Genomic DNA, 14,391 nt, shown 5'->3' on the forward strand with positions numbered 1-14,391 from the left:
TGGTATGTGCATCGATGCATAAAATGCATTCGATGTTCAATTTATTCATTGGTGCATCGATGTATAGATTGGTGCATCGGTGCATTGATTGGTGCATCGGTGCATCACTTTGAAAAATTGATTTTAAGCTTTATTTTGGTTCAAAATACTTTGTGAAAATTGTTTAAAAAAATAGTTTAAGTATAAAACACAATTTTACACATTTAGTAAGGTTTGAAATTGATCTTGAAAGACTTTGAGTAATATTTTGATATTCGAGTAATTAAATCGAATATACTTAGAAAATCATTTGTAAAATCTTAAAATTCATTTATACTTAATTTGTTATATCGAAAACATCAAAATGTTTTCAACAACTAACCATTATACAACCTTAGGTGTAACAACTTTTAAAGCTCTATGTGGGGTACTGTTGAACCTATTTTGATATAACAAATTTTAAAGGCAAAATATTTTGGACTAAATTAAATTTATACAAAGTTTTCAAAAATAATTCAAAGTCCATAAAACTTGAATTTTAACATAAAACAAATTTCTAAACTTGATGTATCGATATTGTTCTTTGCAGTATAAATACCACATGAACAATATCGATATTATTCTTATGGTATCGATATCCATGGTAAGGGAAGTATCAATACTCCCATGGCAATACTTATACTGCCTGTTGTTTTTCAATGTGATCAGATTCCAGAATGCAAATTTGGTATCAATACTATGTAAGTATTGATACCCTAAACACTAGAATCGATATTCCCTTTCCAAAGATCATAAACAGTTAGTTTTTATTAGAGCAATACCGATACTCCCAGCCTGAGTATCGATACTCCTGTGTCTGGACAGTTTTATTTTGCATTTTTTAAGTCCCCAATGGCTATAAACGTCTTCAAACTCATTCCAACATATAAAATGAAGTTAAAGACACTTAAAGAAGGTTACAACACCTATCCAAGCAATCCACATCAAGAGAAAAGCTCTTTCAATATTATTTTCCTTTTCTTTTGTAAATAGAGTGTTTTTGTGAGCTTAATTATGTAAACACCTTCCTTTGAGAGGTTTCTTGTTTACATTATCTTTATCCTTTTGTAAAAAAGGTTTGGTTCTTGTTTAGCCATTGAAAACTAGGGAGTTTTAAAAGGTTACTCTAAGCCTAAAAAAAGAAAGAACAAATTAGTGAATTTGTTAGAAAATCCTTAGTATGGAGCTAAGATAGTGGATGTAGACTTTATTCAGGAAGTCAAACCACTATAAATAGTTGTACATATTTCCTATCCTTACTCTCCATACTCCCAAAATTTTTATTTGGTCAATTCACCCCTCTTAACATATTTCGGTTGATCTTTTTAGTCTCATAATTCCCAACAAGTACAAATCCCCAATGACGACATGGACAAACGACACTATGGTACATTCGGTTCAATAAGTGATGGCAGAGAGAGAGAGCAATTGCAAAGGTAGCTAAAAGAAAATTTGATAAGAGCACAAAATCAGATAAAACGAATGCAGACAAAAGAAGAAGTGACAGAGAATTTAAAGAAGGGGAGGGGCGTACTTGAAAGTACAACCATACAAACAATCTTCATTTACCTTGAGAAAAAAACTTGAAATTTGCTTCTAGATATTATGGCCCTTATAAGTTGAAAAATTGGATTGGATTAGTGGCTTATGAATTGAAATTACCTACACATTCAAAAATTCATCCTATTTTTCATGTTAGCTTGTTGAAAGGAAAAGTGAGAAAGAAGTGATTACCTTGAGGGATCCACCGGAGATGAGTGAATACAAACAATATCCTGTCATTGTTCAAAATAAGAGAATGGTGAAACGACATAACAATGTCGTTACTCAATTGCTAATTCAATGGTCAAATTTGGGAAAGAAAAAAGCCATTTGGAAGATTTTTCTGTTCCAAAGTCACAGTTTCAGACTTTAATCCTTAGGGACAAGGATTAGGTGAAGAAGGGGGGGATGTTATGGCTCTCAATGGAAATGGGGAAATTAGGGATGGCATATGCCGATTTAGGGATTTCAAACGAAAAAGAGGGATGTGCTAATTTGATTTCAGTTAGAACCAAATTACAAGACACGCTTGGGCTGAAATTAGAGCAGACAGACCATGTAAAGAAAGAGAAAGAGGTTGAAGTTATCAGGAGAAAGGGAACTGGATGTAGGCTTGGGAAGGATTGATCTAGTTGGAGTAGTATTGCCAGCTGTAAAAAAATAATATTGTTAGAATTTTGTGCGAGCTGCATATATATGAAGGGGAATGTAATATGCATCCTATCTGGCATTTGAATGAATTTTCTTCTTCTTCATTCTACTTTCTCAACTTCTTAAATCCCTAATTTCTTTAATTTTTAAGTTTGTTCATAACACTCTTACCCTTAAAAAAGTCCCACAACCCATTCTAATTAACACCATTGCCCTTAAAAAAACTTCAAAAAAAATTCACGTCAAATATAAAAGCATAGAGGTGGTCATTATCCCCACTTTCCCTCGAACTAGAACCATGCATGCCACTTGTTCAAAAGTTTCAAGTTCTAGAATCGTCCATGTTCATTTCAATAGCAAGTAAAAAGAAAAGATTGTTCTCTAAGAAACACGAAAAATGAATAACACAACATTGAATACCTTCAAATGGTTTTCGTACTTTTCTTGAATTAACTGAATTTTCTTCTTCACCAACACATTTGAACTTAATGTCGAATCTATTTTCTCAAAAGTTATCTTGCTTGAACTGCTCGAAGACAACTTTATTAATAGTATCATCTTTCTCTTCTTCACCTTCTTTCCTTCTACTTGTCAATGGATTTTCTTTCATTTGGTGACAATAATGATAAAAAAGGTCTTGATTTCTCCTACCAAAATATGGTTATCGTAATAAATTTGATATAATCAATGAGATTTAAAAAATACATTTTCTGGGAAATCCAAATGGAGAAAAGAAAATGAGAGGGGATACATGAACAGTTTTGGGAACGCTAGAACATGTGGGCAGCTTTTGATTTAGAAAGTCTGATAATGACGATAGCTAGTTCGAAGTTTTGGGACTCAAATATTCTTTTGCTTCCTTAAAACTAATTTCATATTCAATTTTTCCCAAAACGAATAAGGGAAAAATTAATCTAAAACTGTCTATATATATATATATATATATATATATATATATATATATATATATATATATATATATATATAAGAGATAGGATTGGTTTTGAGTTTGCTTACGGGTGGGAAAAACGTGAGAGAATGATGAAGCAATAAAGTATTGTCCGAAAACCCTTGATGGAGATTGTTTTGATTTCATTTTTTTTTCAACCTTTTTTTCTTTGCTTCTTCTTCTTTCTTTCCCATATTTAATTGCTTGGTTTTTTTTTTAATTTGATCTCTCGTGGTTGTGGTTAGTAAATTATCTCATGTTCTTTTTCTGGAGGGATTATAATAAGAAAACCGGGAGGGATTGTAATAAAAAGAAGAATGGGATGAAACCATAGGAAGAAGAATAAACCAGAGCTAAAAAAATAAAGGTAGGGTTACGAGTTGAATCGAGAGGAATGGGATGAAACTAGAGTTCCTGAGTGTTGTTGAAGACAGTAAAAGAGTTGATGGAAGGAGAAATGGGGAAACAAGTGAGCAAAAAAAAATAAAGAAAGAAGAAGAAATGAACACGTGGAAGCAGTGATTTTTTTTTTTTATTTTTTAACTTCCATGTAATATTTCTGTTAATAGGTTAACAGATATTAAAGACTGAGGGATTTATACCGAACGAATCGATAACATTAGAGATCAAATGCATTTAATTAATAAACCAATGACCAAAGTCTATAAGACTGGAAATAAATGGGACTATTGGCATAGTTTACCCCCTAGTTTATTGAATGAAAATTATTTGTATTGGGCCAAGTGGTTTAGAAGCAATTTCATAGCAAATGAAATATCATCAAATACTATAATAGATAGGAGCAAGGACATTCATAGGATTTTATGTTAAAGATGCGAATTTAAGAAGTTATATTAAAAAAATGAGAAGACATGAAATAATAAAATTTTAACGGGTGTGAAACTAAAACATCAATAAAAATATAAAATTAAATTTTAGAATTTAGAAGGAAATTCTTTGCGAGCCAATTTTATTATACTACACTGAAATATCACCTGAAAATTGATTTTGTTTTTAGTCCTGAATACAAAAAGGAAGAAAAACACTTGATGAACAAGCAAGGATCCCAAATTAATTTAACGGAGCTGGAAAATACTATTTGAGGCAACCAACTATGTTATTAATCTAAAGGAGCAGTGTTGTGTTTTTTTCTTTTAAAGGCGATATAGCTTGTTAAGATATCGTGGTTCTTCTGAAAAGCGCATATCCCTCCGGTGCGCTTGAGGTAAGGGTTTGTTCTCAGTCCTCACTCATATCCTGGCTTGCGAATGCTAATTCTCTGAACTTCTTCATGTCGGCTTGGTATGAACTTTTGCTATAATCTGTTGTTCCTCCAAACGCATACACTGTGCTATGTCCTGGCTTTACTCCTTCGTTCAGGTCATCTAATGAAGAGTTCCCTTCCAGAGTACGCATTATCTGCTTTCCATAATACATTCGTTATAACAATTTTGATTCAAACTCGAAAATCCGACACCAGAGTATAAATTAAGAAGAGAAAGAAGGAAGTCTTGGGGATCATTGGGAAAACCTGACTCATTTTGGGGCGCTTCCGAGCTGAATGTCTGATGCTGGCGGCAGCGCAGGCCGCCATGCGTTTCATTTCTTCATGGTTGTAGTTATTATCCAAACGTGGATCCACCAGTGGACTGAGGTCGCCGTCCTCCAGTCCGCGAGTCAAATGAGGCCGAGCCTGATTCAGAGGAAAAACACTAACAGTAACGCATCATTTCTGTATGAATCTTGAGGTTTTGGCAACTGAACATCGAATTTACAAACCCAATCTACTAAGCTATCGTCCATTGCGTTTGTCGGATCCAAAGGTTGCTTTCCGGTTATGAGTTCTAATAGCATGACTCCAAATGAATAAACATCGGATTTCTCTGTCAGTTTGCCGCTCGATGCATATTCTGGAGCCAAGTACCTATACAAGGAAAAAAAACCATGTGTGATAAGCCGTTTGATCTAAAATTTCTCAAATATTTTACACTTATTTACTGTTACCCGAATGTTCTCATCACACGAGTTGAGACATGGGTGTGGTTATCTTCAGACAGCTTAGCCAATCCAAAATCAGCCACCTGCATAAAAATGTGCAAACGTTTGACTGTGAAGGAATGTGTATTAAAACAGTGGTTCTATTTTAAGAGAGAGTCTACCTTAGCTTCAAAGTTGTAGTCGAGCAGAATATTAGCTGATTTAATATCACGATGAATAATGCGAGGATGACCTGAAGAATTGAAAAGCCTTAGAGAAAGATTGAATGAAAAACGATAGAAGGGAAGAGGGAGACTTTAGATTCCTCACAGTCTTCATGAAGATAAGCAAGCCCTTTAGCAGAACCTAATGCAATTCGAAGTCTAGTCGGAAAATCCATAACCGGGCGATCATTTCCTGCGATTGTTGTGGGGAGGGTCAACTTCTAACGAAGATACTTAAGCTTTAAGGATAATCAATGAATAATCATGCGAAATTGATAATTTACCGTGGAGGTGGTATTCCAAGGTTTTATTTGGAAGAAACTCATACACCAACATGCGTTGTTGTCTTGCAATGCAGTATCCAACTAGGACACGAGGTACCGATGATGGACACGGCTAATTATTTCGACTTCGGCCTGGAATTCTCTTTCGCCTTGCCCGCTACCAGTTTTTAAACTCTTGACTGCAATCTCCTTGCCACTTGGTAACACACCTTTGTGCACGAACCCGAACCCACCTTGGCCGAGCAGATTGGCCTGAGAGAATCCGTCAGTAGCTGCTGAAAGCTCCTCATAAGTGAAAGTTCCAGTATTTATTCCAAGAGTCATACTTGGTGAAGGGGGTGCCAAATTACTATGCGGTGCCGTTGACAGCGAGCTTAGTTCACCGCTCACCATTTGTGGTTGGATTGGGGATGATGAACGCCATCCTCCACCACCACCAGCAGGAGCTGAACCCCATGCACAACTAGAAACAACACTGCCATGTTGTGGGGTTGTTTTGGCACCATATTCTCCCCATAAGCGTTGCATCGTGCCTTTATAATACGGATCATCGCCACCGGCTGCATAATAACTCATGACCCATGCAAACTTTATCAGTCACTTAAATCGTAAAATTGATATAAGGGTAAACTACATATTTAGTCATCCATCTATTCATGCAACTCCATTTTGTCACCCAATTATTTCTTTTAAAATCATACATAATGTTAGATTTTAGTTTCATTTTGATCATCAATATTTAAAAGTTAAATAGATTTGTTGATGTAGCTATTTTTCAATGATGATGTGACTATTAGCTTATTACTTTACGATGACATATTAATATTACCATCAAATTTTTAATATTAGGTGATTAAAACGTGATATTAAATATGATTTTAGAAAATACAATTAATATATTAAAATAAAATTGTGAATAAATAGAGAACTAAGTAGTTTATCATGGATAAATAAAAGAATAGTCCATATTTGTGTCATTTTAATCACCTTTAGGTTCATCATTGAACAGTAATCGGGGATTTCTTTTCCTCTTCTTTCTCTGCCAGCATACTACTAGAACGATGACAAAGATAAAGAGAAATACTCCTGCCGCTATAGCTACACCCACAACGAGATTTGTCTCCGAGTTCTCATTCGACCCACTCTCCGACGTTGAATCGTTAGACGTGGAACTACCACTGCCATTTTTGGTAGGAGTTGAGGAAGAGTTGTCGGTAACATTTTTCACAGGTGGAGGAGGAGGAGGAGGAGGATAAGGTAATGGAGGAGGCGGAGGAGCGTGGAATAGAGGAGTACTGTTAGTATGATTTTTACTAACAGATGTCGGTGGCTTGGGTGGTGGTTGTTTTGGTGGCAGTGGAGAGGATTTCGGTCGCGGTGGTGGCGATAGGATTCTGGGCGGCGGCGGAGGTGGCAATGAACTTTTGGGTGTTGGTGGTGGTGGTGAGCTATCTGGTGCTGGTGGTGATGATGATGGTGAGTTATCATCTGTGGAATTGGATGATGAAGGTGGGTTTGAGGCTGAGCTATCTTGTGTGGAATTGGATGAAGATGGGGAACTCTCAGGGGACGAAACCATTTTGCATTAACTTGGCAGGCACTTCCAACCAAGAACCACCGCCACCCCTCCCGTATTCACCCGGTTGAAAAAGAGAAAACCTGAAGAAAATCATCATATCAAAATCAATGAAATCTTCTACATAATTACAAGCCATTTAAGATCACCTAAACGGTGTCCAATGGCCATGCAAAATGCTTCAAAAAAAAAACACATACTCGTACCTGAACGAAGAAGAAAGAAGATTTATCAAAGGAACAAGAAAGAAATTGGGGAGGGGGGACCCTGTCGTTCCCCAGTGGCTTTTCGTACAGAACAGGTGTCTGTCTTGCTTTTCGTCTCTGCTGTGTATCTTCTCTTTCGATCTCCGTGGAAGCTTGATTTGCTTTCAGTTAATTCTTCCTTTTTAGCCTTTTTACTAGTATTTTTCTTGTATTGATCTGGCCCTATTTTTGGTTGGAAAAACCATGCAGTGTGGGGAAAATAGAATAGAAAATATCAGTTTTTCAACTCAGAAACTTGTTCCACTTCCCTCCTAAATGATCGTTTGTTTTCACACTTGGAACAAAGGATACCTCACACACAGAAAAGAAGAAAAAGTTGATGCACGATTACTGACCCATCATTAGTTACCAAACTCATGAAAACGGTAATGGGGTAACAAAAATATTAATTTAACATGTGGAAAATATTACAACAAAAGAGCAAGCTCGTGTCATGTAAAACATAATTATTTTTTTTTTGGATAAAGTGCACAAATGGTCTCACACTATATGATACTACATTATTAAGCCCCTTAACTATTAAAAGTTAAGGAATTACTTTGTCGAGTCTATCGACTATTAAAAGTTACAAAATGATCACTCGACTATTTATTATTTTTCAAATTAGCCCCTTTTCGTTAAAAAATTAATGATCTTTTGAGTTGGACTTCAACATGAGGTATGATACAAGTTTGAGATTATATATGAGATCAGATTTTATCATATCTCAATTAGTAAGTTAACATACAACTCAGACTATCATCAAATTTTTAACGGAAAAGAACGAGTTTAGAACATAATGAATAGTCAAGTGACAATTTTGTAACTTTTAATAGTCAAAGAACTAAACAAAACAACTCTTTATAATTAGAGGATCATTTTAAAACTTTTAATAGTCCATAGACTTAATAAAATAATATCATATAATCGGAGAAACCATTTGTACACTTTACCCTTATTTTTTATTGTTCACGATGTAACCTAAGCTCGTCATAAAAAGTTTGCCAACTCACCTGAACATCATTGTACGAATAAGATAAATCTCAGTTAATGCTGAATAAATTTCTCTATCGTCGTATTTCTTGTATACAATGTTATCAGGTGTATCACTAATTCATTAATAAGAAGAGAAAAAATGTTAATGATTATTGGATTTATAGTAAAATAAGTTTTGAATTGTTCATATTGAAAGAGCTAATATTCATTTTTAATTTTTTTAAAATTATTATATATTTTAAACATTTTATTATATTTTTTATTGATAATTTATTTTCAACTCCCCTTTAAGATTTTAAAATTTATCCTCTAACGTAAAATCTTACGTTTATCTCTAATATTCCCATGTTAGTATAATAACATCATACTTCCTTTAGATTACTAACTATATTATTGGATTTATAGTTAATTCAATAACAATACCTAAACTATACGGAAGTTGAAAATGAACATGAATAATTTTCTTGATTTTTTTTTGTCTACATCATTTAGGAGATTGTGAAATTTTTTATAATCACCCTATTATATAAAAAAACATTTTTATAAGATAATTTAATTTTCAGCGCTTCATATATATATATATAATGAATTAGCTAATATTTAAGAAGTGGATTTGGTTTTTCTCTACTTGGCTACGCCTTCGACTTTTCCCATCACTTTGTTAAATAGAGACTGCGTGTCGGGATATACAGTAGTTTTAATATAGATTAAGAAAAGATATTATCAAAAATATTATTATCTTTTTAATTGGTAAAACGTTATTTAAAATATTATTTTATTTATCGGAAATATTAATACTGAACGCTACTTAAAGTATTTAACATTTTCAGTAAAGCGCTGCCTAAAATATTATTTTTTTCTACCGAAAATATTAATATTGAGTTCTACCGAAAATTATTTAACGAAAAATAATATTTTCAGAAAAAAAATAATACATTAAATAGTGTTTTACTAAAAATATTAAAAAAATAATAATATTTTTGATAAGATATTTTTTTAATTATATATTAAAGTTGTCATACAGTAACTATATACATGTCGGAGCCAAGAAACGGCGGCTATATTCGTCAGTGATCACCACAACCTAAATTTTTAATCACCGTTGGATTCAAAGTACACCACATGTCACCTTATTTATTAGTAAGTGTGCAATTTGATCATCGTATTTTGAAACGTTATAATAAAGTCACTCAATTAGAAAATCATTTTTTGGATAAATTTACATTTTTTGATCATCGTATTTTGAAACGTTATAATAAAGTCACTCAATTAGAAAATCATTTTTTGGATAAATTTACATTTTGATCACCCACTATGAATAAATTTATATTTTAATCATTAAACTTTCAATTATGAGTAAAATGTTTTTATAAGTTAGTGTAAGATTAATTCCTCATTTTCTTATTTATGGACACAATTTATTTTTTATTTATAGATTCATGAAATATAAAATTATCGTAAAAATTTTGTCCAATAAAAACATAAAGACAATGAAGAATAGATCTTGCACCAATTTGCACACAACTCAAATTTGAGTGATCAAAATATAAGCTTACTCATAAATGAATATTCAAAATTTAAATAAACAATTAGTTTCCATTTGATATTGAATCACATAGTGATATGATTATTACGATTGGTTAATGTGACGACTCGATCGTAACTTTTTTAAATTCAGTGATATAATAGTAAACTTACTAATAATAAAGTGGCTTTCAGTATATTTTTCCCCATACTGTCAGTTGACCCACACAATAATAACCAAAGGCTCTCAGTCATCACAGGCGTCACAGGCGTGTGAGACAGCTCCCGTGACTCGATAAACTGTCTGAGGTAGAGAGAGAGCTTTAAAGCCATCGACTGTTCTTTTTCTTTCTTTCTTTTAATTTGCATACAGATTAAGTCCAAAATCAAACGTAAGAAACTTTCTTCTTTGCGAAGACTTCCATTATCATAGTCCAAGACAAGAGAAAAATGAAAAAGAACAGCTTCTTTATTGGCGAGTTTTGCTTTCCTGATATGAAAGATTTTATTCTTCTTCATCATCTCTTGCTTTTCAGGGTTTTTTGAGTGTTGGATTGTCAGCTAGAGCAAAAAAGTGGCTTCTTTTTTCTCATCGAGACGATCATGTCATCTTGGTCACCTTTAAAGCTTTTTCTGAACCATTGTTTCCTTTTCTCCTTGCTTCTCTATGGTATAGCTGCAAAACTACTATTTTGACCCCTTGAATTCTAACTTGGAGTTGAAGGAAAGAATTCAGTTTATATTACTTCTAAAAGTAAAAGTTGGCTTTTCTGACTGTTGTGCAAGTGAGAGTCACTGTTCTTCTGGTGGCTAAACCATATCTTCTCTGAAGCACTTACTTCTTTTAGACATAAGTATTTGGCTCCGGTTGTTCAAGTTGTGTCTATCAGGTGTTTGTCGTATAGCTTCTTCAAGAATACACATACAGAAAAAGAAGAAGGAACTTCTCTTTCATCATTGTTCTAGGTGAGTTTTCTCTTCCCCTTCCCTCTTAATCTGCTTCCCAGTTTTCATATCTTGTTTTCCTCTTCAAAATCAATATTTTCAAAGAAATTCTTTATGGAAGAAAATCCAAAAGCACACTTGATATTTATTCATCATGATTAAGCCTGCTGATACGTAATATGGACAACTTTTTCTTTTTGGAGGGTGGGTGGGGTACATACAAAAAGCTTGGTTAATAATTTTTTTTTGGTAGGTCTGTCTTATTTGACTGAAGTTTCACGGTAAAGCTACCCTTAGAAATGTTGGCACAACCAATATGGCAAACCCTTTTCATCTTTTTTTTCTTCTGAGAATTATACCATTATGCTAAGTACTTTTCTGTTTCTTTAACCAGGAAACTATCTTTTGTATGGAGACTGAATCTGCCGAAATAGTGGAAGTAGTCGAGACTTTGCCGAATCCTATCTCCTTTAAGGTACAATTCGTGTCTCCTGAGTGTCTGATATTCATCCAACATGAGTATGTTAACTACTGCAATGATCAGTAGGATTCGGATTAATCTAATCAGAGTTTTATGATCAAATCAAGTCGGATTAGATTTGAACATATCGATAATGATTCATACTTGATGGCTGAGCTACGCTAAAATGCTTTACAAAATATGAGAAATCTTCTGCATTTGTATTTGTTCAAGGAAGTAGCATGAATCCTTTATTGTTCTGTCTCAAACCTTGATGACTGTAGGTGCATGGCATGATGTGCACCGAGCTTAGGACGTTTGTTGATAGAATTGTAAAGATATTTCCGGAAATCGAAGAAGCTCGACCGAGATGCTCCGTGGTAATAAAGGCTCTATGCTCATTGAATGGTGTGATCGAGAGAGCAAAGTTACTTCTTCAGTACTGCAGTGAATCCAGCAAACTATACCTGGTATGTTTTTTGTGATTAATTACTTTCGTGATTGTAAAATATACCTTTTGGTTGATTTCTCTGCAATTACTTTCAGGCAATAACGACCGATGCCATAGTCTCGAGATGCCGAAAAATGAAGAATTTGTTTGAACAATGTTTATGCCAAATTCAGGGTATGGTTCCGGTTATGCTGGTTGATGAGGTTTGTCAGATTACATTTCTTATTAATCTTCTATTTGCCCTTCTTTCACCGACAATTTCTTGTATTTTCATTATTCTATTCTCTCAAACAAATAGCCAACATGATGAGTAGCCTTACTGTCAAAAAAATTATTTTAGTTTTTAGATGACTTCCTTTCATGATACCCCTGTTGTGTCTTCAAGCTGATATCGAAATGTTACTGCAGATCTCTCGAATTGTCGATGATCTAGGAGCTGCAAATTTTGTCCCTGATAAATTTGAGGAAGAGGCAGGGAAAGTTGTACGCGAATTACTCCAGCGAGGAGCTGCGGCATTGGATTCAATGGAGCATACCGAAATGAAAGCTCTTCAAACTGCAGCATCAAGACTTCATATTACATCTCCAAAGGCCATCTTGATAGAGAAAAGATCTATAAAGAAGTTGCTCGAAAAAGCCAGTGAAAGTGATCAACAAAAGAAAAAGATCTTGAAATATCTTCTATACCTGTTGAGGAAGTATGCTAACTTGATTATTGGATCGCAAACAGACAACTCTAGTGATCAGAATGAAGGAGCCTTTGCGGTGCATACTCACTCCGCTTATGCCGAATCTCATACCGAGTATGGGCAGTATGATCCTCAAGCGGAAACGTTAAATCGAGCTATAATACCCCCTGAGGAATTTAAGTGTCCCATATCTTCGAGATTGATGTATGATCCTGTTGTCATTGCTTCTGGACAAACATTTGAGAGGACTTGGATCCAGAAATGGTTTGATGATGGTAATGACACATGCCCTAAAACCGAGATGAAACTGGACCATCTTTTGTTGACCCCAAATGTTTCCATGAAGGATCTGATCACAAAATGGTGTAGGAAATATGGAATCACCATTCAGGACCCAAGCATGCAACCAGACGAGCTTTGTTCATTGGAAAATTTCTTCCACTTCCATAGCTAGTTTCGGCAGTTCTATGAATGATCTTCGCTTTCCATTAGACATTAGCAGTATGTCACTTGGATCTTTAGATACTAGTTATACTTCAGATGGATCTCGGAACAGGATTGAAGTTGGCTCGAGTTCAATGCCTGAGCAGACCAGAGAAGATCTTAGGCGATATCAATCTCTCAGAAAAACAAGTGTGAACAATTTGGAGTGTCTTTCTGGCCTTGCCGAGCTTGATCGAGAAACACAATACAAGATGGTTCAAGACATGACAAACCATTTCAAATGTGGTGATCTAGATTGTCTTTCTTTGTCGTCCAAGAATTTCACTGAACCTCTGATTAAGTTTTTGAGCAGTGCTAATGCTTTGCATGATATAAGAGCACAGAGAGCTGTTGCGGATCTAAGATATCTGCATCCGGTGCTCTTATTTCCATGTTAAACATTCTCGATTCGAACATCAAAGATTACCAGGAACAGATACTCAAAATTTTGCGTAATCTGTCCTCAAGCACCAATATTTGTTCCGATTTGGTGTCTTTAGAGTGTTTACCGAAACTTGCTCCATACTTACAAGACACCACACTTGCAAGGCAATGCATTGTCGTGTTAAGAAACTTGTGCAGTAACCAAGAAGCTAGGACTTGGATCGCTCGAACATCAGGCTGCATTGCTTCTATTGCCGCGGTACTCGAGATGGGCAGCCACGAGGACCAAGAGCATGCGGTGGCTATTCTCCTTATGTTGTGCTCACAGAGTATTGAATACTGTCGCTTGGTGATGGATGAGTGTTGTATATTTCCTCTCCTTTTCGATTTATCGGTTAACGGAAGTGAAAAAGGAAAGACAAGTGCAATGGAATTGCTTCGGCTCCTTCGGGATACCAAACATGACAATGGTGATGATGATGAACAACACAAATGCTCTAACTCCAACAACATCAAATCCAAAGATGATAAAGACTATTCCAGAGACAAGAAGTCTCGTAAAACATTGTTTGGAGTGAAATTACCTGCGTTCGCAAGATCCACTGCACCTAAAAAGCAGAAATGAAACTGGGATTTTACTATGTCAATATTATGGTTGGCAAATCTTTACCCGGTGAGATGTTTCTCTTCCAGGGAGAGATTTGCTTTCTGGGATTTGGCAACGCCATCAACATTCTGTATCTGAAAATATAGACAAATTGCTGTTAATTTAGTTTTGATTCTAATTAAGATTCCCAAACAAAATATGTCAGATTGCATGATGCACTGAAAAGCTAAGAATCAACCAGCAAAGTTCGTACAAGAAAAGCTTCCATCCGAATACAAACGCTAGTACCGAAATACAAGAAGCATTACAGGAGAAAGTTGTACATCTCTCACCTACAAGCTACCATTTTACAGGCTGTTTTTCTGATCTGCGATAGAGCTGATGAT

The 14,391-nt window shown here is 34.8% G+C and overlaps 1 protein-coding gene and 1 pseudogene across 1 annotated transcript; one reads left to right on the plus strand and one right to left on the minus strand.

Moving 5' to 3' along the window:
• Nucleotides 1-4,399: 4,399 nt before the first annotated feature.
• Nucleotides 4,400-6,221, minus strand: LOC120185731 (proline-rich receptor-like protein kinase PERK4). Its single transcript, XM_039189874.1, is given in 8 exon segments — nt 4,400-4,579; nt 4,692-4,853; nt 4,940-5,084; nt 5,165-5,241; nt 5,320-5,390; nt 5,468-5,554; nt 5,646-5,732; nt 5,735-6,221. Coding segments are annotated over 8 exon segments (1,296 nt in total).
• A 4,482-nt stretch (nt 6,222-10,703) lies between these two features.
• On the plus strand, nt 10,704-14,049 carry LOC120185819 (annotated as a pseudogene).
• The last annotated feature ends 342 nt before the right edge of the window (nt 14,050-14,391 follow it).

The sequence above is a fragment of the Hibiscus syriacus genome, unplaced genomic scaffold, assembly GCF_006381635.1.
Source record: "Hibiscus syriacus cultivar Baekdansim isolate YM2019G1 unplaced genomic scaffold, ASM638163v2 tig00113124_pilon, whole genome shotgun sequence".
NCBI lineage: Eukaryota > Viridiplantae > Streptophyta > Magnoliopsida > Malvales > Malvaceae > Hibiscus > Hibiscus syriacus.